At 41.0% G+C, this 27545-nt stretch overlaps 1 protein-coding gene across 1 annotated transcript in view; it reads left to right on the forward strand.

The window, feature by feature from the left end:
- The first annotated feature begins 1485 nt into the window (after window positions 1-1485).
- The window catches only part of CAMK4 (calcium/calmodulin dependent protein kinase IV), a 186203-nt gene continuing 160143 nt past the window's right edge, over window positions 1486-27545 (forward strand). Inside the window, exon 1 of the mRNA XM_076363191.1 lies at window positions 1486-1775. Coding sequence (XP_076219306.1) covers window positions 1606-1775 — 170 coding nt within the window. The 5' untranslated portion in view covers window positions 1486-1605. The remainder of the gene's footprint in view (window positions 1776-27545) is intronic.

Here is a 27545-nt window from a genome sequence, read left to right on the forward strand (position 1 = left end):
AGAGGAGCATTTATTTTTTAAGGTCTTTCAGAAATTAAGAGATTCAGAGTTAAGATTACTTGCCCCCTCCGGGTACTGTAAGGAAGCTAGGGAACAGTGAGAGACAGACTGGTTTATGAGGGGAAACAAAACATCTTGGAAAACATTAATACACCCGAATTAACACAACACTGAACAGGATACTGTGCTTCATGTGAGCAAGGAATGAAATGTTTAAAAACAGGCAAGTGGATTGTGGCTGAAAATCAGAGGACAATACTCCTGTCACTTCTGCTGCACAGGCTTGCACGTGGTCCGTTTTACCTCCTGCCTGTGCTTGCATGACAGTATGAGTGGGTGTAATAGCATGGAGAGGATGTGAGTAGGACTGATCTGGCATACTATGCATGCAAGGCACACACCGCTGCTGTTTTATTTCACCACTACACCAACAGAAACTGCCCTTATATAGACACTTTTGGCTAAGGTTTTACAGTCAGTGTTACAATATACTTTATTATAACTGCATGCATTTCATCACCTGCAGATTTCATAACCTGTTAAGAGTGACATTGCAGCATGGCCATTTTATTTCTTTATGGCTTTTTTTGGTTCTGCGGTGGGAAGGGAAGCTGTATTTTTTGGATTTTTGCAGTCATGTTTGAGCATTTGTCAGTCTCTTTCCCACTGCTATTTGTCTTGTTTAGTCTCTGCCTCCACACCCTCCTCCCCAAATTCATAGCAAACGCCGAGAGAGACATCCCGAACTCCCGTGCCGCACCCCGATAACCGATCCCCGATCGGGAACCGGCAAAATGGTGCAGCGCAACGGGGTGGCGCCCACCTCCCTGCGGGCTACGCATCCGTCCCGGCCCCACCGCCGGCCGGTCCAGCTCGGGCCGCCCGACCCCGGCAGAAACCGCAGCGGTCCCTCCAGATCGGGGCGCCATTTCCCCCTTCGCGAAGTTGTCCCCCCCGTGGAGCTCGGTCCCGCCGCTCACGGGGCTGCGGGCGGCTGCGCTCCCGGTGACCGCTTGTGCCAGGATGCTTTTGGTGAACTCGCAGGGCGCCCGCTGTCCTGGGCCAGCCCCGGGGCTCGCTCCCTGCCGGCGGGGAGCGCCCGCGGGCCCGGGGCAGCGGCTGCCGGCCGGACTCGGCTCGGCTCGCCTCGGCTCGCCTGGCGGGGGACCGGCGGCGGTGTGACCCCCGCCCGGGGCGGTGCCCTGCGCCGCGGCGGCCGTCGCCGTGCCCGCCCCCCAGCTCCGCCCCGCCGCGCTCCGCCCCGCCGGCAGCTCCGGGCCCGCCCAGTCGGAGGCGCCCCCGCCGCCCCTCCGGGCTGGGGGGAGCTGCCGCCGCCGGTGCTCCAGCCCGGCCCGCGGGGAGGGGGGAAGAAAGAGGAGGAGGAGGAGGGTGGGGGAGAGAGGGAGAGGGAGGGAGAGAAGGAAGGAAGGAGAGAGGAGAGAGGGAGGGAGGGAGGGAGGAAGGAAGGAAGCAAGAAAGAAAGAAAGAAAGGGAGGGGGGTGAAGTGAAGTGAGGTGAGGTGCCGCCGCCGCCAGCAGCCGCCTTGTCGCTCTCCTTTCTGCAGCCGGTGCGGAGGAGGGGGCAGCCCCCGGCGGGCGTCCCGGCATGCTGAAAGTCACCATGCCCTCCTCCTCATCATCATCCTCTTCATCCTCATCCTCCTCCGGCTCCTCGGCCGCCGGCCGCCCCGGGTCCGCCGCGCCCGACTACTGGATCGACGGCTCCAACAAGGACACCCTGGCCCACTACTTCGAGCTGGAGTCCGAGCTGGGACGGTGAGGCGGCGCCGGGACGGGACGGGACGGGGCGGCCGCGGGGCGCGGGGCGCGGCCGCCGCGGCGCCTCCCCGGCCGGAGCGGCGGGGCCGGGGCTGCCGGGGCTGGTCTCCCCTCCCCACCGGCACTGCGTCGCTGTGGCGAGAGCGGCAAAACTTTGGTTTGTGTGAACGGCGTGGGGAGAGCGTGCTGGCTTTCACGGCATGTAGGCTTTCGGGGGAAAATGGTACCTCCCGGGAGGCAAGCTGCGCACATCCCCAAAAGAAACGAGTGATTTTCAGGAGAAGGCATCAATCCGTCTCGGTAAACGCCGGTCCACATGAGCAGCTTTACGTTAGTCAGGTTACCTGTATATTTGCAGACTCTAGACCTAATACTGTATCATCTGAATGGTAGGCATCACTTCTAGAGCACTAAAATGCCGGCTTATTCACGGGCTCACTTCATACGAGACTTTTTATCGTTATGGCCATTATCAGCACCTTTAGACCTTGCGCTGACAAAACTCCCACCCGAGACAGGAGTCTGTGAATAGGCCTCTGTAAGCAGAGTCTTTTCGTTGGAGTGCAGTGCAGATGAGTGAGCTGGTACATGTTCATTCATGAATTCTGCGCTACTGCCCTGATGCTTCTGCCTGGCAACTTAAAAGTCCCAAGTGTTCAGTTTTTTAAAACTGAAGTCCAGTGTAAAATGCTGTTGCCTATATCGAATGTGCGACTTTTACTCTCTAAATACATTTGTTGGTTCCTGTTGAATTTGTGGGTAGAAAATAACGTGTTAAAAAAAAAAAAAGGAAAATGACAGCTTGTTTAAGGGTTTACAGTAGATGACTTAAATCTATAAGTCAGTCGGTTACAAATAGCAATTTTTAATTTTGCCAGTGATAGAGTATTAAAAACCTGGATGACTGGGAAATTTGCAGGTAATAACATGGTTGCCTTGGTACAGTATTTTTGCAGAAAGGGCATGCAATGAAAGTTATTGTTACAAAGCATACCTGTGCTTGCTGTACTGTAACTGATAGGGGCAGGAAAGGCTGTAGAAATACAATACAGTATCATTCTTGGCTTGCTGGCTAGGTCTTAAGCATCTGCTGCTACCTTTTTGCCACTATTGCTACTCATGCTAGCCAGATTTAAACAGGCATAGGTTTAGGTATGCTTACCACACTTATACTTGACTTCACTGTACACCTATGCAGAAACATAAAAATGTAAAGCAGGAAATACTGTTGTGTCAGTTTTGTGTCCAGAGTTAACAACAACAACAAAAAAAGTGTGTACTGCTGAATAAGCAGTTGATACCAACTCTGTCACCTGGATTAATACTGTTACGTGTGGTCTGTCTAGAATCCTTTCAGCACGTGTGCTAGTGACTGTGGGTTTCATTTAAGAATAGTCTGCACTGGTGATACGTCATGGGTTTATTGTGTAGCTTGGGAAGGGATTTTAAAATGTGAACTCTCCTGTCTGAGGAAGGAAGAGTTAATGAAAGCTGAGGTGCAGTGGGTTTTTCTACCTTGCAAGGTGAGACAGTAGATGCTGAAACCCTTACAAAAGGTTTGATCAAGGAGGATAACCACACCCAACTAGTGCAGAGATGCGAGCCACTAAGTCTGCTCTGCTGTTGGATAGAACTAGGAAATAAGATTTAAAAGAAAAGCAGAAAGAAAACAGGAGATATGAACCATCTTAATCAAAGACCATGAGGTAGGGAAGGGAGAGAAGAACTCGGGGGGGGGGGGGGGGTACATGCTCCGAGGGAAGATTGCACTAATGAGTATGGCAGCGACATCTGGGTCCTTAGGTCCCAAGGCTAGCTTTGAGATCCTTTCAGAGCCAGCATCCAGAGTGCTGATACTTATCTCAGACCCCCTCTGTTAGCCTAGGTGTATCTTAGCAAATCTATAAGGGAGATCCAACAATCCCTCTTGGTTCCTAAGTGTAATCTAAAACTGTATTGTTTTCTCTTGGTAACTTTGTCTCCAACCTTTTAATGTTGGAGATGATTTTGAGTATGTCTACAAAAACATACTCATTGCTTAGGTTACTGGTGGTGAAAGTATATCAGGTGAGACTGAAAAATGTGGGTATGTGATCCCTTTAGATGCAGTAAATCAAAATAATATACTAAAATAACCAACAGGAGACACTATCCTAAAACATCTTTGACAAACACAGGGATTGGAAGATGTGTTTTGTCAGACTGCAAAGACCTGCATTTGGACAGCTGTTGCCAAATACCGGAGTTCCTCTTTGGAAGGAGTGCCCTTTCTGCAAAGTATGTCTGGCAAATCCCTAAGCCATCATAGTCGGTAATTCTTCCTTGTATGACCAACTAAGGAGTCATGGGAGAAGAGGGGGAAGGTCCTGCTAGCAAGAAAAATAATAAATGCCTAAAAACTTGGGTAGGAGTAAACAGTCATCTTTCAATAGTGGAGTTCCACAGGGATCAGTTCAGGTGTCTCTGCTGCTCAACGTGCTCATAAATAAAGGGGTTGAACAGTGATATTTGCTGGTCTTTATAAATAATTGAGGGTTTTAAAGATAGCATTGCCTGTGAAGCATTGCAGAAAGACCTTATTGGACTGATAGGGCATTTAAATGGTGGATGAAATTCAGTTTAGATAAATAAAATGGGGGTGGAGGAGAAACCATTTGGTTGTTTCCTTTCCCTAGTAAATCCTATAGTAAGGTTAAGATAGAGATGTCTGGAGACACATGTGGCATGGATGGAATGCCTGGTTAGAGGTGCTTGCTTGCCGTTTTCTTTGATGCAAGCTCTGCAGGGCAACTGACAAAGCTAGGAAGTCAAAAATGAACCACAGGAGGTAAGGCCATTTCAGCGCAGCATGTAGTTACGTGGTGGAACTCCTGGCCACTGGATACTATGGATGCTAAAAGCTTACATGGGTTTAACGGGCAAGTAGGCAAGTTTACATTCAGGAAATCCATTAAGACTGATTAAACATGGAAGATACAAACTGTTGTTGTAAATTGTTGAATGTTATAAGAATAATTTTTGACAGTATTGATAAAGGTTTGCTCTATTCTTGTATTCTTCTTGAGGCATCTGTGTTTGACCGCTGTTAGAGACAGTATTCTGGGCTAGACAGGCTTTTATTCTGACCCAGGACAACTATTTTTATGTTCTACTGAATGCCTGGCCAGTTCAACTTCCTTTTAGTCCATTTCTGACAAGGGGGTTGTGTGTGTACCACACAACCTGGTGTTCAAAATGCTGTAAAGATGAAATTTTGGTCTTTGTTTTACAAAGAGTATCTGTTCCTTCTCTGAAGGTTGCAACATTGGTCAATTGTGGACATTGGAATTTTGTTCTGAGTGTATTTCATCTAAAAGCTTATTTTCCACACTCCCTTGGAAAAAGATTTTCATAATTTGAGGTTCTAAACTTACATGTTCCTTAAAGACTAAAACCTTTTGTTAGCCTTATATAACCCATGCTGTATCTTTTGGGACAGAGTTTCTGAATTCAGGATTAGTCTAAAAATGGTATTTGAGTGAAGAGGAAATTCAGTAACAATTTTTTTGATACTCAGCAATGTTACGAAAAAGGAATTTCTCTTCATTGGAATTTTAGTTACGGAATTTTACTTAGCATGCACTCTCTTGCCTAACTGAGCCAAACTACATAACTATTTGAGTTGAAACTGTCTAATGTTGTTATTGTAGGCGTATTGCAGATCTATTAAATGGTCAAGAGCAGCTGTAAGTATTTCCAACCAAATCCTTAGGGCTTTCTTTCAGTTTCAAAGGTTAAATAAAATAATAATTTAAAAAAAAAAACAGAAAAGTTACAGGCATTTTTCTTTGTGTGAGAGTGATAAATCAGGATCTTCCAAGGTTACCTTTTCCTTCATGGGCAGCCTTTCAATTGTGTGATCCTTGCTGAGGATCTGAAACCGAAAGGCACTCGGTACTTGCAACTTACCTTGAATTGACAGTGTGAGCTGAATCATAGGTGGTTTCTGTCCTTGAGTTCTTAGCACAGAGCGAGTTTAAATCCAGTGTGTGGTTTGAACTCAAGATTTCAGTGTGCAGAATGATGTCTTGCTCTGTCAATCCTATTTATGAGTGCTGTCATAGTAGCATCTACTTTTGTAATGGCAATAGTAATCAAATCACATAACTCCTTTGTATAAGCATCATTTTATAGAAATGGATTGTTTTTGCACTTGATGCTTTGAAGTTTAAACAGTTTTTGTTTTTAAAGTATGCCAATTATTTTCCCTTCCATTCCTTCATTAAAAAAAAAATAAACGGGCCTTTTTTCTGTGCGTCTCAAGAGTAATTTTTTATACAGACTGTTTGCCATGTTTATTTTGAAAACCACTTGCTTATTTTGCTTTGGGGTGCATTTAAAGTAGGCCAGTCCCTCCTTCAGTAACACTTTTGCTTACTTACTTCTGACTTTTAGTACTGGACCTGAGGATTTTCCAAAGAGATGCAGGTGTGCTGCTGACAGCACATGGTGCTAGCTGTCCGAATGTGAGCGTGGAGTGCTTAGCTGAACCAGGATGAGAATTATCTTTGAGCAGAAACTGCATGTGTAAATTTGCCTGTCCTCCAGGTCACATTGTGCCACGAACTGCAACTTGCTTCTTACCCTCACACCTTCAGGCAAGCAGCGAGCATTTTCATGCAAGCAGTTCCTGCTGATAGGGAAGGTTGTTGAAGAGGTGGATCTGAGGCCTCATTTGGGACTGTTGTGGTAGGTACGCTGGACCTTGCTTTGAGGTAGGAAGAGAGGAGATACAGAGGGCATGGTGTCCTTTTGGTGCTGGCCAAGGTGGCAGGTGGATGTGGAGTATGGTCTTCTTCATGCGTTGCACCAGCCAGCATAGCTGTAGTTGAACATTTTCACTTCCTTTTCCTCTTGAAGGGGTTCTGTCCACCTCATCTTTCCCCTTGAAAAATGTCCTAAGCATTTCACTGCAGGCTCTTCTATGGTGAACACGCGCTTTGCTCCTCCTACTGAAGCAGTGCTATAGTGGAGAAGACAATCCAACGCTAAATTGGCCAGAAAGAGGATGTTGGATTTTTGTTAAGCAAGACACTACTCTAAGAGGAGAGAAGCCAGTCCCTATCAAAATGCATGTTGATCTGTAGAGAGTCATAAAGAAAAATTAATACCAAGCAGCAAATGTTTTCTGTGGAAGCTCTGTAGCTTCTTAACCCAGTGTTCCGGATGAAATTCCTCACTTGGGTACCAGGAACCAGAACTTGCAATGTATAGCCCAGGTTTTGACAACTAAAATTCTTTACTCAGTGCGGGGAGAGTATTTTCTTCAGTTTTGTCTGGTTCAGTTCAACAACTGGTTGATTCGGAATTAAAAAACTGCATGTTGAAAAAACAAGAAAAGAAAATTTCTTCTATCATTCTGTAAATAATAAACAATTGAGCGTAGACATACCATTTCACTTGAGGGTCTCTAATCATGGAGTGAAATGGGCTCTTAGGGTAGATATTTTGAACCTTGCCATGGGAGATCGTTACTGACTCTTGTCCAAATGCTTATCTTGGCCGTTAAGTTACTTGTCTAAACATTATCTCTCTCTGCATGTTTCTTAGTTAGAAAAGAAGAAAGCTTTTTTTGAGTATTTGTTGGCACAGTTGACATTCCATTCTTGTTAGAAAATGAGTTTTAAGTTTTACAGTTAGTTGTTCAAATCCTTTTACAGTTGGGATTTGTGGCAAAACCATTGTTCTGCTGCAGCCAGGAGTTTGCATTGAACTGCAAACTCAACGCCTGCTTCACTATGTCTCAGAAAACATGATAAAATACACATTTTTTCACAATGGCTTATGTGTATATCTGATTCCTGTTAATACTGTGACTGAGGCATTGTTTCTGTCATGCCATCCATGATGGAAAATAGGTTTGTTGATTCAATCAGCTATGGACAAAGTGTTTATCTGTCAACACTTGTGGACCGTCATGTCAGAGAAGTTAATGCTATCGTAGCCACCTTCTTTCAGGAATATGTTAATGCTTGTTTCTGTGGAAGAAACTTCCCTGCTACCTCTGTAAATAAACAGATTACTTGGTTTTTAGTACAATCAGTAATACCTAAGTCATAACTGTATTATATAAAAAATAGTTTAAAACAAGCTTTTCTTTTTCTTCTAATATGAACTTAAAATAGACTACTTATAATGGCATGTATTTACATGTTTCCAGTTACAGAATCACTGAGATTTTATTTGTAACATTGTATTGCACCATTCCTATTTTTAAAAGGCAACTTGTGGGTGCGTCTACACTGAAGTTTTAATTTGCATCAGGAATGACTTTTGTGAAACAAATGTCCCAATTATCGCCTCTCACTGTGCTTTGCTTTGCATCAAGGGGCATTCTTGGAGCGCACAGAGCAGACTGAATGTAGCTGAACCAGAAGATGGAATTCAGGAGCACTTAATCCACTCTAACCTTTTGTGAACATTCAGTTCACAGGACCAGATCAGGGCTCATCTGACTTAAAACCTGCAAAAAGTTTGTGTGTTGATATCGGCACGTTGCCACCATCTGTAACACTGGTGTGCTCCTACTGCACTGCACTACTTGCTAATGCATACCTAGATTATATGTCCTAGTGATACAGTATTTGAATCTAACTGTAGTTAATCTGCAAGTTGATTAATAGGATGCTTGTGATATCATGCATTCAACACAATGCACAGGTCAATGTCTGCTCAAGTCTTAATTGACTTGGAAGCTAAAGGGACTATATATTGTATAAATCAAAATTCAGTACTTAGAGTGGGCAGTGAAAGAGTAGTTAGTTGCAGAGTATTGCATTATCTGTGTATTCTTATTAGTCTGTGTACTCAATGCATTGTTCTGTCAAGAAATTGAGAGGTTACTTTTTTCTATAAAAGGAGCGCTGGAGCAGTTTTGAATAGCTGGAATGAATAGATGATCATTCTGTGTAATTTTCACAGCTTTCTTGTACTTAAAAAAGAGCTGTTAATAATGAAAAATTATATTAGAGAATTGTTATATCTTTATTTTCAAGTTATTTCTTCTGTCAGCCACTATGCATTTTTGTTGTTAGTTTTGGTTATCTTTTTTAGTTAAAAAAATCATATTTCTAATGGAGAAAATGAATAGCTCTTGAAGTAAGTACTCTTAAGAATACTGAAAAAGTTTTTTGCACATAGAGCTTTTAGGATTTGAAAGTAATGGTATTGTTTATGTTAATATGAGAATTGTCGTACTTGAAAAACATTGCAGTAGTCTGCAAGGGGTTGGATATAACAAAGTCGTTCTTTTAGCTTGTTACAGAGACAGTACATCTGAAATTGAATAAGTATTTTCAAGTTCATTTGAAAGCATTTCCCTAAGTGTGATTGTGTAATAAGCCTAAATGATTCTGGATGGAGCGCGGGTAAATTTACCAAAGCCCTGTGGTACGAGAAGCAAATACGTGTTCATTCCACCGTGTCTTTAGGTGTGTGTCCAAGTGTGCGTAGTATTGTGTAAGGGATTGTAATGGACAGTTTCATAGGCAGAATTCTACCAGTAACAGCTGTTTAAATGCTTGCTCACATAGTAAATAGCCACATTTGAAAAGACCACCAATTATGAATGGTGGTCAGTGAAGAAATACTCACTGTAGCTGTAGCATGTGCCCCATCTGTGGAAGTCCAAGTACTTGCTAGGAGGGACTAGCTATCCTCTTCAGTCACTCAGATCAAAGAAGTTTTATCTTCCTGAATATTGTCTGAAAAGGTCAATCAGGAAATAAAAATAGTCACCCCTGGCCCTAGTTTTGTTTATAGTCCAACAAATTGAGCTGGCTTTATCACAGTAAACCTGAATGATTCTTCTGTGGTCTTCTGCTAGCCAGAAGGTTGTCCGGGCTTTGGGAAAGTGATCATCTGACACTGCACGTTGTGTGGAAAAAAGTACAAAGATGTGAATATTACTTTCATCTATGTATGTACAATATGTATGAACCATTACTAGGAATTAAGATTGCATAAAAAGAAAGAACATGTACTCCCTCGTGCTTTCACGATGAAGCAGAATTTAAACATATAAACTTGCGTATTTGCTGTTGACTTCATTTAGGCATTCTCACCATGCCTCCTCTCGTTACAATAAGCAGACCTTTAGTATCTGAACAATCACTAATTTCACAAGGGATAGTCTTCTTACAGCACAGTGATGCTCATCCTGAGAAAGGGTAACCAAATGTTCTGTGTATTTCCAAATGGTGATGCTGCTTTTGGTTCTTGGTTTGTCTAAGGTCTTTTTCAATATTTATGGTTTCCCCATCTCCTCCATTTAAAAAAAAATGGGTAAGAATGACAGCTTTTACAACCAGTCATTGATACCTTGGAAATACTCTTACATTTGTAATTAGTGATCCTTCATTTGGCCTTGCATTGTCAGTGTCCTCAGCCAGTCAGTAATCACCAGAAAATGCATTTTGACTTACTGGTTACCGCTCTTAAAAACTAAACTCATCTCTAATTTATGAGGAATTTTTTTTTTTCTTCCTTGTTCTTTGGAGTCTGAGCTAGCAGGTCTGTAAAATCTGAGCTGGCGAATCATTAAGAATTTAATTTAGGAATTTTTGTGTTGTGGAAGCATGTTGTTTTCTTGTTGTCACCTTTGCCTTACTTTTGTATCTCAGTGTTAAGAAAGGTCTTTCAGAGTGACCACTCTTTTGGCAAAAGTACAAGATGTGTTTTCCCAGAGTCTATCTGTGTTAGCTTTTAAACCTCTAGAAACTCATCCAAACAAGGCAAGAAAAGCATACTTCTTCCTTGCTTTGTTCCAAGACTGCGGTTCGTTGCCTGTGATGCTTTCCCACCTCTTTCTGACCTAGGAAATAAGATCTGTTTCAGAAGGTAAATGGATGTTTTGTTGTGACGGGGTTAGTAGGGAGGTTCTGCTCAGAATGGTAGCTTGGCTAGCAGCGTGCTTCGGAGCAGCCCAAACGTACACTAACTGCTGAGGATTATACGTCTTAAGGACAGATTGACATCTCCCTTGAGTTTACTGGAGTGTGTAGGAAGGTTCTGGTCATGCACACAGAAGCCTACTTCTTTTTTACTGGTGTCCTGGTTTCAGCAGGGATAGAGTTAATTTTCTTCCTAGTAGCTGGTACAGTGCTGTGCTTTGGATTTAAGATGAGAATAATGTTGATAACACACCGATGTTTTAGTTGTTGCTAAGTGGTGCTTACACTAGTCAAGGACTTTCCAGCTTCCCATGCTCTACCGACTGAGAAGGCTGGAGGTGCACAGGAAGCTGGGAGGGGCCACAGCCAGGACAGCTGACCCAAACTGGCCATGCCATACCATATGATGTCACGCTAAGTATATAAACTCAGGGAAAGCTGATCGGGCGGCCGCTGCTTAGGGACAGGCTGGGCATTGGTCGGTTGATGGTGAGCAATTGTTTTTCATTTGCATCACTTGTCTTTCTTGGGGTTTATTTCTCTTTTTGTTATTTTCCTTTTCATTACCATTTATTATTACTATTATTATTATCATAATCATCAATTATTAAACTGTTCTTATTTCAACCCACAAGTGTTCTCACTTTTACCCTTCCAATTCTCTCCCCCATCCCACTGGCCCTGCTGTCCCCCGGTGAACGAGCAGCAGTGTGGTGCTTAGTTGCTGGCTGGGGTTAAACAACGACACCTGGTTAGCTGTGGGGTTTTTTTTAAGATCCTTTAGCATGAGACAATGGGAAAGATCATTGAGAATGAGCTATCCAAGACCATTTTCAAGTGTGGGGTTTTCAATCAACATATACATTGTATGTGCTCAACTTCTTGGACTATATAATGTTTAAAACAGAAAGATGGAGTAATGGTGATATACTATACCAATACACATTGCAAATGTATCTTTTGGTTATAGAATGAATGCAAAAATTGTCATTACTGTCATAGGTTACTATCAGTTAAAACACATGGACTATTGGGGACCATCAATATTTGCATCTGTTGCCCTGAGAATGGATTGCTGAGGTGTTGTTGCTTTCCTCGTGAAGTAATTCTAAGTTAGGAGACCCTACAACAATATGACTTTGAAAGGGACCACTCAATCTGCAGCAACCAAAGCTTTTGTCTCTTTGAATTTCATCTGCAGGGGATAACAGGAGAGAAATTATTTGGTGTGAACCACCAAATTACAGGGTTGAAACTGTATGCTAATTCTGACACAAGTGAAGTAATCACCTGAACAGCATAATGCTGTAGCTTATAAGTTGTTCTCCTTTCACATATGCTGTTATCTGTGCTAGAACTCAAGAACCATAAAATGTAAAATAAAAGAGAAGGAAAATGGGAACTCCTTTGAGGAAGAAAAAAAAATTATAAAACGTGCTGCCCTTTGACAGTTTACTATCTATTTATCATGGCTTTTTAGAGGGGGATAAAGCAGTGGTAAAAGCAACTCCAGGATTTATAATGCACAGCCTCAAAAACAACAACATTAAAATTTAAGCCCTTCAACAAATGTATACTCTGTGCTCTGATGCATACCTCGCTGTGAGCATCCATATGCCACAGATGAGATGCCAGAACTGCAACTTTACCTCAGACCTGACGTCATCTCCACAGTCCTTTTCCCCAAACTCTCCTCACTAGAAACATGAGATGCATCTCTCCTCTGGCCTCTCTCCAGGCATCATGAAAAAAAGCAGTTGCTTGGGTTTAAGGAAGAGGCATCATTCTAAAACAGGTCTGCCCCCCACAATAATTTTTCCTTCTTGCAATTATTCATAGTTTCTTCTCAATTCAGATCATCATAAACACACCAATATTGTTACTTATTTTCAGTCTTTTGATCTTTAAAGCATATCCATGTCTGCCAGGTTCACTGCCTTTGGGAACTGATACTGCATCTTAAAATACTGAACTGATTGTGGTTTTATTAATGAAGATGACCCTGATTGCTCCACAGACTTCAGCAGAAGTGAATACTGCATAAACAAAAATGTTCTACAAATGTCTTGATTTTATGTTTTCTAATGAGGCAGCACAGCATCATGTGTGACTGTGGGGGGTCAGTCAGTCAAATCAGTCGCCACAAATTGTGAATTGCTTGTTGACATTTGTTCATTTATTAAACTCAGATGCTGACATTAGTAGATAACAAATTCATGTAAAGAAGTTGGGCTTAGGTCAGAAATGAAATGCAGGAATTCCGATTTAATCTAAATAAATTACTTTCAATGAACAATTTTGCACTCATGAATGGAAATAAAAAAGTCTGCGAGATCTTAATGAATATCCATGGAATAAGACATCTGTTATTATCTTAAAGTGCTTCTGAAATAATATTCATATTGATTTTTCTTTAAATAATCCTTGTTAACGGAGGCAAACTGCCAGTACCAAAGAATGTGCTATGTGATTTTATTTTGTGTTTAGCTGTAAAAAAAAAATTAATACTGTGTTAAAAGGAGTAGACTTTCATACCCCTTTTGTGGAATGCTGGCCATAAATCGTGAAACTTTCAGTTGATAATGAGACCTTCTAGCTGCTTATATTCTTTGGAGATTAGTTGCCTGACTTTTATTCAAACTTGAAAAAGTACCTCTTTCAGATTCTCTATATATGCAAGATGGTGTTTGCTGTTTCTGATTTATTAGGTGTCCTGCACTGGTCTAATATTGTGGACCAATAAGAGTGTTTTAAGAACATGCTTTGGGCCAGAAATTATTTCAATTCTTTTGGCACACATTGATTTTTTTTTTTTTTTTTTTGAACGAGGTGGTATTACATAGTTTTATACTTTCACAGAGAAAATGGATGTCTTGGTAAGGCTTATAAGGCCTCAAGATAAAGTCTGCCATGGATGAGTACTGATTTTTTTCTTTAGTTTTTTTTTAGCCTATTGACATGTTTTCTAGATTAGTGAACCACAATTCTGATCTGGTATACAGTGCTTTACAGATGTTTGTTTTCCCAATGGAGAACATTTGCTTGTCAGCTTTCCATATTGTGCAGTAATGATTTGCTAAAACTGAACACAAAACATGTTGAGAACTCTGACATCATTATCATAATCTAAGTTCAGAGACCTGTAAGGTATGTGTGCATGAATCTTTTTACCTGCTTGCTTCATTGGATGCCTCCCTCCCTGCCCCAGCCCTGCCTTGTGCTGGAGGGGCAGTGAGTGATTCATTTCTCTACATTCTCTTCAAACCCTCATGATTTTCTGGCTGATTAGCTTAGTAAAATTAAAAACAGAAAGGGCTGCAAAGTTGATTTCGTAATGGGAAGCAACACTTTATGGTGTAGATACTGATGATCATTTAGGAAATAAATGATGATTTTGTTTAGTGACTGTAGGTTTCAGGTGATCAGATGAAGAAACATAATAAAGGTGGGTGTTTTTCTCTGCCTGCCCTGCCCCCACCCCCGCCTTTTTTTTTCCCTGTGATTCTTTGCAGCCTGATGGAAGCTGCAAATGCTTACGGAGTGCACTGTTGATTATACACCGGTGTGTTAGCTAACTGGCAGGGGATTAACCTGAGTTGAAAGAGGAAGCCAGGTCTAGTCTTAACAAAATACTGTTAGAACAGCAAGTAACTGGTAATATTGGAGCAATGCTTCTGACACTAAAAAGGCAATAATAAATTCATTTTGTTTGCTGCAGGGGAGAGGAAGGCCGGTAAATTTATTGCATCTGATTCTCCCTTCACACCAATTTAATTCAAGAATATCTTAAATTCTGTTCTTGTTTGCAGTTGGATTGGTAGTTAAAATTAATAATTGATGAATGCTAAGTAAGATCAGTAATCAATTGCCAGATTGGTTCAATGTATAATGGAAAATCTGCAATGAAAGAGAGACCCTAAAATTCACTGGCATGTTTTCTGCTCTGACTCTCATAGAGATGAAACCCATCTCCATCTCTGTAATACCTCCATAATAAATATGCAGGTAAATTATTTTTTGAATTTAAATTCAAATCCCATCTCTATGCATAATTCATATCATCTTCATATTCATAGGTGTTCAAAAGTAGGTGGAACAGGAATAAAACTGAGTGAAAAAGGCAGTTTTATTCATTACTAAAGAAACTTGCTCACAGAGTTGATTTGATTGGCAGTAGCATAAAGAGAATACTCTTCTATTTCCAGAGAATCATTCATTTCAAATGACAAAACAACCTTGGTCATCTCCCCTTCTGCCTTCTCCTCGTCCTTAGCATAACAGTATCTTTTTGACCATTTGAATCTTCAGCTTGTCTAGTTAAAAGACAATAGCCCATGTTACTGTAAAGTGATTTCAGCTGGTTTGATCTATACTAGTCTATTTTTATTGTTCTTGCAACATTTATGTATTTAAAAAAAAAGAAAGCAAAATATTTTAACCTCTTCACGTTCTTCTTCTGTATTACTTTAGAAAAGATGAAATGTCGTTTGTGATGGAAACAATCATATTAGATGTATTTCCCTTGCAGATGACCGTCTAAATTAGAGCTTGTTTAATTTATTCTTTAAATAAGTAGCCCAACAAATCTTACTTTCTTTCTCCTGTCAGTCCCTATTTTGTGAACTGGTTATGTTTGCTATTTGTGAATGAATACAAAAAATATTTACCAAATAGCCTGTTCAAATAGTTTGCCATGGTGCTTCTTTTGAACCATGTGATTTAACTTTATTGAATGCCTAGTAAGACCATTTTATTGTGTTTTTCCCTAGTCGCAGCCAAAACAGAATAAGAATGATTAGCAAGATGTGTTAGTCATCCACAATGGCATGTGGCCATTGGAAGACCTATTTCATGCTTGAGAGTCATGCCTGTTAAAGTTTGTTTTATCGACATACTCATATCTTTACAATAGTGAATTGGCAGATTTGAGAAACTCCAGAATTTCCATCCCATGATAAACTTTGGTATTTTAGCTTTTGTTTTTGTTTTGAGTTAGGATGAGTAATTGAAGTGTTGGCATGATGTGGATAAGGGACAGTTTCACAGCAAGGAGTTTTTCAACAATTTTGAATTAAAATTTACAAACACTTTCACATTTTACATTTTTGTTAATTAAAGACATTCTTGACTCAAAGTAACTGGATCGCAAGAACAAACTATGTTTACCTCTTGTACCATGGTGCCTTATGAGAGTTTTGCTGCAGGTCCCTTTTTTAACTGTTTTCACCTTCTGTCTTTGTTTCCTGCTTGGACTGTGTTTTACATGTTACACCAAAAGTGGTGCAGCTTTTATATGACATATTTCCTTGCTGGAACATAGGGAGGTTGCAGAAGCTGTGTTTATCTGCTGAGTCCAGTTATAAAATTCTCAGACTTTTCTAATAAGAACAATAAACATTATTGAATGGTATGGAATCACATTTGCCTTTCTCACAGCTGCTATCTTGATAGGTTGTAGCTGTCTGGTTGGTTGTTGCCCAAACTGTATGTCTTCCATTTTACTTCTCTGTTTGCAGTTGATGAGACTGATATTTTAAGGCAAAGTTCTTGTTGTCTGTAATGCATGATGTTGCAGTTAATACAGCTAAATTTTATCCCTTTTCTCTTGCTCCCGCTGCCCAAGTAGTAAGTACAGTTTTTTCCTTTCTGATATTACAGCCCTCTCCTATATTGTCAATGCCTCCCCACCTTTATCATCAGCAAACTAAAGCAGCATACTCCTAAGTTTATGCCAAAGTCAATAATTAAAATATTAAATAAGATGTATAACAAACCAAAGGAATATTGCTCAAACATGTATGTCAGAAAAAAATAGGAACACTGAAGTAAAGAGCAGTGTGTTTCTGGCAAGCATTTGATGAAGGTTGGATTGCATTGGCAAATTTTCTTGAGAGGGAGAAAAAAATCCTAAAAGCAAATGGTTTATAAAACTGTTCCCCTCTCTACCATTATCCCACTCAAATTGAAACCGAAAAAATCAGAATTCTTGCAGCATTGCCCATACCAAGGATGATCTGTTCCTTTACATTATTTTGGTGACTCCTTGCTCCTTTACGGATGTCTAGGGCTATTCTCACCTTCCTTCCTCCCAGCTCCTGGAGCTTTCTTTAAAAAGTGCTCTCAATCGTCTTTATGCAAAGAGGAAGAAATATTCTCCACTGTATTTAATGGGTGCAGCTTCAGAAGCTGAAAAACTGGGCATTCTACACCTGTCTTCTTGTGATGAGTGCCAAACAGGGTGTAATTGGCATGCTAGTCAGAAAGCTGACAGAAATCTTGATGTTTCAGGGGAAGTAAGGGATTAGATTTCAATATGCAGATAGGTTTCTACCACCATCCCATCTTCCTCCTCACATTTCTGGAATGTGGATTGTGGATAAATTTAATGATTCCTGAATGTAGAAGGACTCAGCTCCAGTAACTCTGTCAAACAAAAATGAAAAATAGCATGTTTTTAAATGGCACTTGAAAATTGTATGGGTCTGTGAGTTATAGGACCTGACATGTCCTCAGTTTTTATCCAGCCAGCATAATAATTGCAGTTGTGAAAAGTGACTGTAACAGTGGCATAAAATTCTTGTCTTCATATGTATTATGAAAAATCCCATTTTAATTTATTTGTAAATTTTTCATCTGAAAATATACTGTGGAGGAATTGGGTTTCTTTAGTCCAACAGATGGTGCTGGGTGATGATAGTTCTCCAACAGAGAACCACACCTGTGAGGTAGAATAATTCACTTAAATTTAAGGACTCCTCCTGCATGCAAAGGAGGAGAGAAGTAACTTGACCATGATTACAATAAAAATTGTAACTTAGAAGAACGTATCTAACCATCTGTAGTTCTGTAACAGCCTTTTCAATATGAGCAGGAGAGACAAGGAATGTGCCTAAAATTGGTATGCGATCATTTTGTGAAAGAGACTGTACAACATGGTTGCCCACGTTACCAGGAGCTGTCTTGATGACTCAGGAGAGTTCTTCCCGCTTATCTTCAGAATAACTGCATTGATTTTCAGTGTCTGCTGGTTGATAGCAGTAAGTTCAATATTGATCTGTTGACATCACCAAGGGATCAGCCAAATTCTCCTAGTCACATTCTCATCTCAAACTGAAATCAAAACCTCTTTGGGGGCCAATGTTGTGGTCTTCTACATTCTTAATGCCTGGCTAGTGGGAAATGTATCTAAACATGAGCATGTAGTGCACTGGATATGTGCGTGTCATGTTTAAAGGAAACTTAAATTTGCCTTTCACTAAGAATCAACTCTAATGATAGCATGGATACCTTTTCCATTCTGCTTGTGGAGACATCTTGTTTGGAAACACTAAGTATTTGTTTTCAGACCTTTCAGACACTTCAAAATCTAAAAAAAAAAAAAAAACCACCACATCTGAAAATCCTGTTTTCTCTATACTGACTAATGTATGCATGTATGTTTGTAATATAAATTTAAAATGAACTGGTTATCCTAAATTATTTGAGCCTTTATAGTGTAAGAATGGCTGTACTGGGTCATATCAAAGGTGTGTTTAGGCCAATACCCCGTTTCCATCTGTATTGAGAAGCACATACCTAGAAAGGAGTGTAAGAACAGGGCAAGCATCTAAGGATACTTGCCCAGAGCAGTCCCTCAACCTTCAGAAATCTGAAGCCAAATCTGAAGCTTCAGCTCTGTTCCTCGTATCAGAAGAGTAATGTAGATTTGCACGCAGTGCTCAAGATGTAACACAGAATCGCAGAATGGATGAAGTTGGCAGGGACCTCTTAAGATCATCTAGTTCAATCCCCCTGCTTAAGCAGGGTCAGCTAGCAAAGGTTTCCCAGGACCGTGTCCAGTGGAGTTTTGAATATCTCCACAGACAGAGATATTCATACAGTGAATTTATACAGGGGATAATGCTTAATACTTCTTAACAGTTGTTGGGTTTTGGGTTGCCTTTTTTTTTTTAAACTACAGTTGGACATGGAGTTGATGATTTGTGGAATTCTTGCTTAGATTTCAAGAGTTCTTTGCTTGTGATAATAGGCCACTTATTCTGTTTAATATATGAAATTAGGATTATGTTCAATATTAATCATTTTTTATTTATTTACATGGTATTTCATCTGCCATTTAATAATAATCTTGCAGCTCTTCAGTTGGGCAGAAACTTACTATGACGAAGAACTGTGATTACAAAAAAACCCCAACCAACTAGTGTCACCTCATTTCTCATCTCAGCTCCTGTACTGGCTTGTTGAGTAGCAGACACTAGCTCTGGTCTGTCAGACTTACTGATGACCTCTGTGCGCTGTGAAAACTGAGCACTTATTCCTGCCCTGTTTTGTATCTCTTAACCAACTACTAATTCATTTTTGCCTTCTGTGGCTTCCTCAAGAACCTTTGGTGGGGGACCTTGTCAAATAACTTCTGGAAATCCAAGTAGACTAATCAATCAAATCTCCTTTATTCAAATGCTTGCTGAATCTTTCAAAGAAATTCTGTGGTTTTGAGACATGGCTTCCCTTTATAAAAACCACATTGATTCTTCCCCAGGCTATCATATGTATCCATATATGCACAGATCCTATTCTTAGAGCTTTAAATTACTTTAGCGATATAGAGCAAGTGTATAGTCCTCTAGTTCTCCAGATGTCTCTCATAACCATTTTTAAAAAGTGTCACATTTGTTTCTTTCCAGTCTCAAAAGGCTAAGTAAGTAGTGTACAAGAGGTTACATATCACCTTAATTTGAGCTATTTCATCCATGGGTTCAAGTCAGCCCATTAAGTGAGTCTCAACCGGTGCCCATAATGTGCTATTGGTCATTTTGTCTGTTTGTTCCATAATGTTTTCTGCCTCTTCTCTCTCTCTCCATTTTGGGAGGTCTGAAGACTTTTTTCCTTCTATCTTCTGAGTAAAGAAAGGTTCTGGCATTGTAAGAACTTCAGTTTGTTTAACATCAGATTTATCACAGGGTGTTCAGTAGACACAAACTCTTTACAGAATTAAAATTTTATAATGACAGTGCAGCCACTCTTCACTGTATTATGGCCATTCTGTGCTGCAGAATGCTGTAGAGATTGCCTTCAACACAGAGTATTTTTCATTCAGTGAAAAACAGATAAGAGATTGCTCTCCTGCCCCTTGAGGCAAATGCCTGTAAATAGTAGATCTGAGGGAAGAGTGAAGCAGAAGCAGATGATTGCAGTTCATTTGCGAGATTTCATCCTACGCCTTCCTTTTACTGTACTTTAGCACAGTTTGGGCAAGGTGAAGGTCTTCACATATTTTTACTGTTTTTTATGTCTGTCCATGTGGCGTTAGCTACTTTAAGTCCAGCCAAGGAGAAATCTGTATGACTAAAGATAAGCAAAAAATTTTGTGAAATTACTCTACATCCCCATGCTGTGACTAATCAGTTAATTTGTCTTTTTGATGAACTGTGCAAGGGACAGAACAGTTGGGGAAGTTGAGGGATAGAAGTTGAATTCCTAGCTAATAGGCAGATTGAGAAAACTTATTTGCTGTTATAGGCATAGTTTTTGGTATGGAAATGGTGAATGAAGATTACAAGTCTTGCATCAAATCTGCTGTTTTCCAGTGGTGCTGGAAATGACTCAGGTAACAATTTGTTTGTATAGTTTTTAAGAGAAATGCATGTGACTGAATGGCTGGAAAAAATATTGTCATTATTGGATGGTGAAATTCATGCCTAAAATACATCCATTTAAACTGACTGAGCTATGTAAGGAGTGTTTCAGTATCTACTAATCTGTAGTAGATAACAAGCTCCTTGGCTTGTTAGTCCTTTCTGTCAGCTTTTATCATGTCAGTGGTCATCTATGGCCTTACATTACAGTATCAGTTTTGTTGTAGAAAAAACTCTGTTGTTTAACTGCTTGGAGGCAAAACAGGTAAGTGACAGTGTTGGCTGAACCTAACTGTGCTTAGTGTTGTCCCTAAAACAGTAAGAGTTGCTGTTGTGAACACTATAATTCATGTAGATGCCTTAAATGCACGTGTGCACACGCACACACACAGCCACATGCAGTCACACCTCAGATGGATGAGAAGGAAACTTGCAGGTTTCTCACATGTAATGACTTTTATGGTTTCTTGTGCTGTAAGATGAATGGGAACCACCAGAGAGTGTGCACTGCTGAAAATGAAATGAATTATATGTATTTAGAAGCCTAATGTAAGACTTACTTACTTTTCTTTGGAAATGTTTGTCCCAGCTTGTATCAGTGATGGACAACATAGCATTCTGAATTTCAGTAAAAAGTCTCTCCAAGGAGTGTTGGAATCTGTAGGCCATAACAGTTCTTGAGTCCCATTAGAGATGGTAAATGGAGTATTTTAAGTTTTGCCTGGATAGAATCATAGAATCATTTAGGTTGGAAAAGACCCTTAAGATCATCAACTCCAACTGTAAACCTAACGCTGCCAAGTCCACCGTGTCCCTAAGCACCACATCTACATGTCTTTTAAATACCTCCAGGGATGGTGACTCAACCACTTCCCTGGGCAGCCTCTTCCAGTGCTTGACAACCCTTTCGGTGAAGAAGTTTTTCCTAAACACCAATCTAAACCTCTCCTGGTGCAACTTGAGGCCATTTCATCTTGTCCTATCGCTTGCTACTTGGGAGAAGAGACCAACACCCACCTCGCTACAACCTCCTTTCAGGGAGTTGTAGAGAGCCATAAGGTCTCCCCTCAGCCTCCTTTTCTCCAGACTAAACAACCCCAGTTCCCTCAGCCGCTCCTCATAAGACTTGTTCTCCAGACCCTTCACCAGCTTCGTTGCCCTTCTCTGGACATGCTCCAGCACCTCAATGTCCTTCTTGTAGTGAGGGGCCCAAAACTGAACACAGTATTCGAGGTGCGGCCTCACCAGTGCCGAGTACAGGGGCACGATCACTTCCCCGCTCCTGCTGGCCACACTATTTCTGATACAGGCCAGGATGCCATTGGCCTTCTTGGCCGCCTGGGCACACTGCTGGCTCATGTTCAGCCAGCTGTCAACCAGCACCCCCCAGGTCCTTTTCCGCCAGGCAGCTTTCCAGCCACTCTTCCCCAAGCCTGTAGCGCTGCATGGGGTTGTTGTGACCCAAGTGCAGGACCCAGCACTTGGCCTTGTTGAACCTCATACAGTTGGCCTGGGCCCATCGATCCAGCCTGTCCAGGTCCCTCTGCAGAGCCTTCCTACCCTCGAGCAGATCAATACTCCCGACCAACTTGGTGTCGTCTGCAAACTTATTGAGGGTGCACTTGATCCCCTCATCCAGATCGCTGATAAAGATATTAAACAGAACTGGCCCCAATACTGAGCCCTGGGGAACGCCATTTGTGACTGGCCGCCAACTGGATTTAACTCCATTCACCACAACTCTTTGGACCCAGCCATCCAGCAATTTTTTTTTTACCCAGTGAAGAGTACGCCCATCCAAGCCATGAGCAGCCAGTTTTTCCGGGAGAATGCTGTGGGAAATGGTGTCAAAGGCCTTACTGAAGTCCAGGTAGACCACATCCACAGCCTTTCCCTCATTCACTAAGCGGGTCACCTTGTCACAGAAGGAGATCAGGTTGGTCAAGCAGGACCTGCCTTTCATAAACCCATGCTGACTGGGCCTGATCACCTGGTTGTCCCGTACGTGTTGTGTGATGGCACTCAAGATGATCTGCTCCATAACCTTCCTGGGCAATGAGATCAGACTGACAGGTCTGTAGTTCCCTGGATCCTACTTCTGGCCCTTCTTGTAGATGGTTATCATATTTGCTAACCTCCCGTCAACTGGGACCTCCCCAGTTAACCAGGACTGCTGATAAATGATTGAAAGAGACTTGGTGAGCACTTCCACCAGCTCCCTCAGTACACTTGGGTAGATCCCATCCGGCCCCATAGACCTGTGTGTGTCTAAGTGGTGTGTAGCAGGTCGCTAACCATTTCCCCTTGGATTATGGGGGCTTCATTCTGCTCCCCATCCCTGTTTTCCAGCTCAGCAGGCTGCCTTCCCTGAGATGACTCATCTGGTGCAAGTGTTCTTGACACTAGCCAGTGGGGGCAGGGGATGCACAGCTTGCTTCTGTGCCTGATCAGATGAAGGATTCTGAAGCTCTGATGTTGAGCTCCAATGGTTGTGCACAGCAGCCTCTCGGGGACTGTGTGTGCTTCCCCATACCTGAAATGCTCCAGGCATCAGAAATTTCTGAGGCACTGTCAGCACCCCTACTGGTGTTGCCCTCCTTTCCCATCTAGTACAGAGGTGCTCAGAAGAGATGCTTGGGATTGAATCCGCTCCTTCTTTCATGCCTGTGTTTTGCTGACTCCACACCTCTTCTCAGACTGTCAAAGTTCTGCCAACAGCTGCAGTCCATAATTGCTAGTAAATATCTAGTAGTAGCTACAGGTTGCTTGATAATTTCTCATCTTTCTCCAGCTAAACTGTTCTTTTGCGCATCTTCTTAGAGTCACCCTTCTAATAACATGACATAGAAGAAAAATCCTCCTTTCTTCCCCAGCTGCCACACTGCAGTTCTGTGAGCAGTGCAGAGAGGAAAGCCATGTGAGAATATTCTTCCTCACTTTTAAGTTTTTCAAAAAAAATGCGGAAGTCCGTTATCCCTGATTTTGCCTTTTCCACAACCTTGAATTTGGTTAGAACTTTCTGCTGCTGGGAAGTAATACATTTTAATCTGATCCCTCAGCCATTCAGAAATGAACATTTTAATTCACTCCAAAAGAAGAGTTATTCACGTAAAATGAACTGACCTCAAAAATTTGAAGAGGAGACTGGAAAACAGAACGAGCATTACATAACTCAGAAACTGTTTGTTTATTGTAGTGTCGGACTTCATGGAGCGCTCTACCTTGAACTGGGAGTCATGTCAGGATTTGCCCTGCCATGTAGTTAAAGTGAGGTAGTGATATGCCATCCTTACAATGATTTCAATCCAAACTCCAATGCAAAAAAACATGTTTTAAGTGTACCTTTCCTTCATACAATTCTCATGTGCCGGACTCTCTACCGAAGCTGTTTAAACTAGTTTTGAAAGACTAACATGCAGTATGAAAATTATTAGTTGGTCATGCAGACTTTTGCCTCTGGGTTTCATAGGACTGAACTCTGCAGGATTGGGATGACTAATATCATGGCTGTTAATTGATTTTATTCTTTCTGCCCCAAGTATGAGCGGAACCTACCGCTGGAACTGTTATTTTCTGACTTTTAAGTCTGAAAAGCTGTGGATAGAGGAGTACCCCATAGGGAGTGCTCTTCAGGTCAGACTGTCATTCCAATCATTATGAAGCAAAGCTGATTTGTTTATGTTAATTCTATTTTAAATGTGAAGAAGTTATTTTAAATGACAAAGGGGGACCTTTTATTATAAAACATGTTTTTTGTTTGTATTTAAGAAATTTTGCCTGTAATAGCATGTGCAAAGTTTGGTACACAGCAAAAATAACATAAAATATGCTTTCACATAACATAAACTTTCCTAAAATTTCCTAAAGTTCAGCTTCAAAACCTGGCTTCAGCCTGTTCTTTTCCTTTCTCACCATCAGTCAGTAAAGTAAAATGTTAGCTTGAAAGCTGTCTTCAATTCATTCAAATGATTGCTTGGGTAGGCACAGTTGTTCTTGTTAAAAGCAGATACTTAAGCAGAATCAGAGTACTTGGAAAACAGACTTTTCTCCTCTGCCTGCTACTCTACAGTAAATTCATTGCTCACCACTTCAGCAAGTAAGAACTTCATTGCACCATTTGCATGTTTAAATGATGATGATTCTTTCTGTGCATTGGTTCTATCATTCTCTTCCTCCTACTTAGTAGATTTCTTGTAGGAAAATGGTGCTTGTTTCTGCTACACAACGCCATGCAAGTTATTTGGGAAGCCCAAATAATGATGATTCTGAAAACTATTCAGAGACCTGGCATATACCCTCGGCATTTAGAAGTGCAAAGGTTTACAAGATGCACAACAAGGCTACTAGTGATGATTTTAGGGAAGACAAAACACATCAACTGCTGTGAAGCTCCCATTGTGTTGCCTTTGGCAAAGGGAAGGCACAGAGGTACCACCCTCCTGGAGCCTCTGAACAGCTGCATGGATACTCACTGTTCACTGAAGTTCTTCTTAATTTGCCACCACAATAGCTATCTTCTCAAGCTAAATTAAAGCTGTCATCGGTGTGCCCATACATACCGTAGTCACACCTTAAAGATACAAAGTTGTATGTATGAGGCCACGCGAGAATTTGTTTTTGGTTTTGTTTTTTTTTTTCAGTATGAAATATGATTCGAATGTCTGTTAGTTTTGTTTGTGGTAACGGTGGTGGTTTTGAAGTAAACAAATAAATGATGTCATTTGTATGGCACTAACTGACATTAGATCTTCAGCTTATCTTTAGTAGTGACCATAAATTGAACGTTTTGAATGTAAAGTAAGTCAAAGGAAAAGATGGTTAGTGAAGACCCTGAAAGAAAGTATGATTTTTTTTTTTTTTTTTTTTAAATATGCTAGTCTGGCTTTAAGCTCTGAGAGTTGAATCGAAGTTAGGAGATCCAAAATTTTATCTAGCTAATTATCTAGTGCCTTGAGAAGGTGCTTTGCTTCTCAGGCTATGTAGACCTGTGCTGTTATCACTAGAAAGAATCAAATAGTAATTCATCCTGCCTGTGTGGCACACCTGTTTTACACATAGATGGGTCACCTTCTGAAAGTGCCTCCATTAACTGTAGAGGATGCTTTGACAGCAGGATTAAACCAAATACTTTTGCACAGCTAACATTAAGACATCATGTCTAAAGAAATTTTGCAGCACATTTGCAAGAGCTGTGCTGTAAACTGTTTCCTGCTGGATGAGTTCTGTCTGCCCGGCTATGGTGGGTAAGTGAATGCAGTTTTATGCATCCAAGAATATCAATAAAGCAAGTCGGGCCAACTAACCTGGCTTGTCATTGCAACTTGAGTAATATTATATGTAATAGGATAAAAGACCTAAATTAGCTATTAGAGTTGAAAATTAAGCATTGGCATCCAATTACTGAATAACAGAGCATTCGTAATGTTCTGGATGTAGATTGTGTGGATTATCTTGCCACCAGATGGATGGAATTCTGTTTATAGAACAGCGTTGTATCATTTCAATCTGACTGGAAGAGTCTTTTGCTGGATCTGTTTTTAATGAGCTGTTTTGTTCTCTAATCATTTTTAATTAAATACAAGTTTTGCTGTTTTTTTTTTTAAATCAAAAAAATTGCAGTAGGGGAAGAAGTGGGAGAGCTGCTTCAGTAAAGCAGTTAAGTGTGGGTGAAGCTGAACATCTAAGCATTGCAGGTGATTACACTTCTGACAGAGTTTCTTAGGAACAACTTCTGAAAGCCAAATTAGAAAAATATAAAAATACTGATGCATTATAAAAATACTGATGATTGATGTTACAATAGAGAGTTTTTACCTACTATTTTCTTATTGGCAGATATGCAGTTAAACATATCTACATCCAAACAGCACCCTGAAGCATAATTGAAACTTGGAAATTTGGGTAGCTTCAGATTTGCAAAACTGTCTTTTTTACAGACTTGAATTTAAGAATGTATGTGGAATATGTCACAGCTTTGTTTATTCCAGATAGCTTGATTTGATAATGATCAAATAGTTTCTCAGTCTTCATGCTCATTTCTACAGACAAAAATGTATTCTCTTGAAAGTATCTTTCTGCATATCACTAACAGCAATTTCATTCCAACATTTTAAATATCTTGAGGAAGGAACTTCAGAAAACAGTAGACCATCAGGAATATAGGCACATATGGAATGTGTGCACACGCACACAAATGCACCTCCCTTACCTTTTTTTGTTGTTTTTCTATCAATGTTCAAAAAGATGAGTGAATTTTCAGAGTCTTGTCAGAAAACATTTTTAATCCCTTTTGCAAAAGGTATTCATTTTAGTTGTGGTCAGGTATTAGAACCTACAGGTTATTTTGTTATCGAACGTACAGATCCTTACAGAGGTGACTCCTTATGATTGCTCTGTACAATCTCTAAAGATGTGAAAGTACACAACAACCAGTGGCAAGGAGTAGGACAAGTCATTGGCTTAACTCGCAGTAAGGATGATTTAGATGAGCTACTGGGAAAATGCAGGGTAGATTTAATGAGGTGGTCCAGGAATGCAGTTGGCAATCTCTGTTGAGTGGTCTATACCAATGGGCCTCTTGGTTGCTCATGATCTCCTCTTCTTCCTCTCCACTGCCCACACACCCCTCAGCCTTTGTCTCCTTGGTCAATTCCCTAATACTGGGGTTCCTCCTCATGCATGCTTCTGCTTGCCTTTATTGCTGCTCTCCTCTGTCTCTTCCCTTCAGCAAGGGACTGAGGAGCCCTGGGGGACTGAGGAATCATTGGCCCAAGCAGAAGGTGCTTCTGTCCCTTTTCAGGTCTACTTTCTGTGACCTTGCAGCAGTGCTGGCCCCGGCGTACAGCCAGCACTCACAACCCAAAGAGGGCTGATTGGCTTGTCTTCCACTTTGAACCTCATCCAGGATGGTGGTGTGCCTTGCCTCTTGGGAATGATTTGGCTTGATGTCTGTTTCAGGGAGCTGAAATGAGTAATGAGAATATACCATGAGAAATGGCATATGTACCATTGCAAATCTGGAGACCTTTTTTTGATTCTGTGTCCTGGTTTCACCTGGGATAGAGTTAATTTTCTTCCTAGTAGCTGGTACAGTGCTGTGTTTTGGACTTAGGATGAGAATAATGTTGATAACGCACCGATGTTTTAGTTGTTGCTAAGTGGTGCTTACACTAGTCAAGGACTTTTCAGCCTCTTGTGCCCTG

This window comes from Aptenodytes patagonicus, chromosome Z, assembly GCF_965638725.1.
Source record: "Aptenodytes patagonicus chromosome Z, bAptPat1.pri.cur, whole genome shotgun sequence".
Taxonomy (NCBI): domain Eukaryota; kingdom Metazoa; phylum Chordata; class Aves; order Sphenisciformes; family Spheniscidae; genus Aptenodytes; species Aptenodytes patagonicus.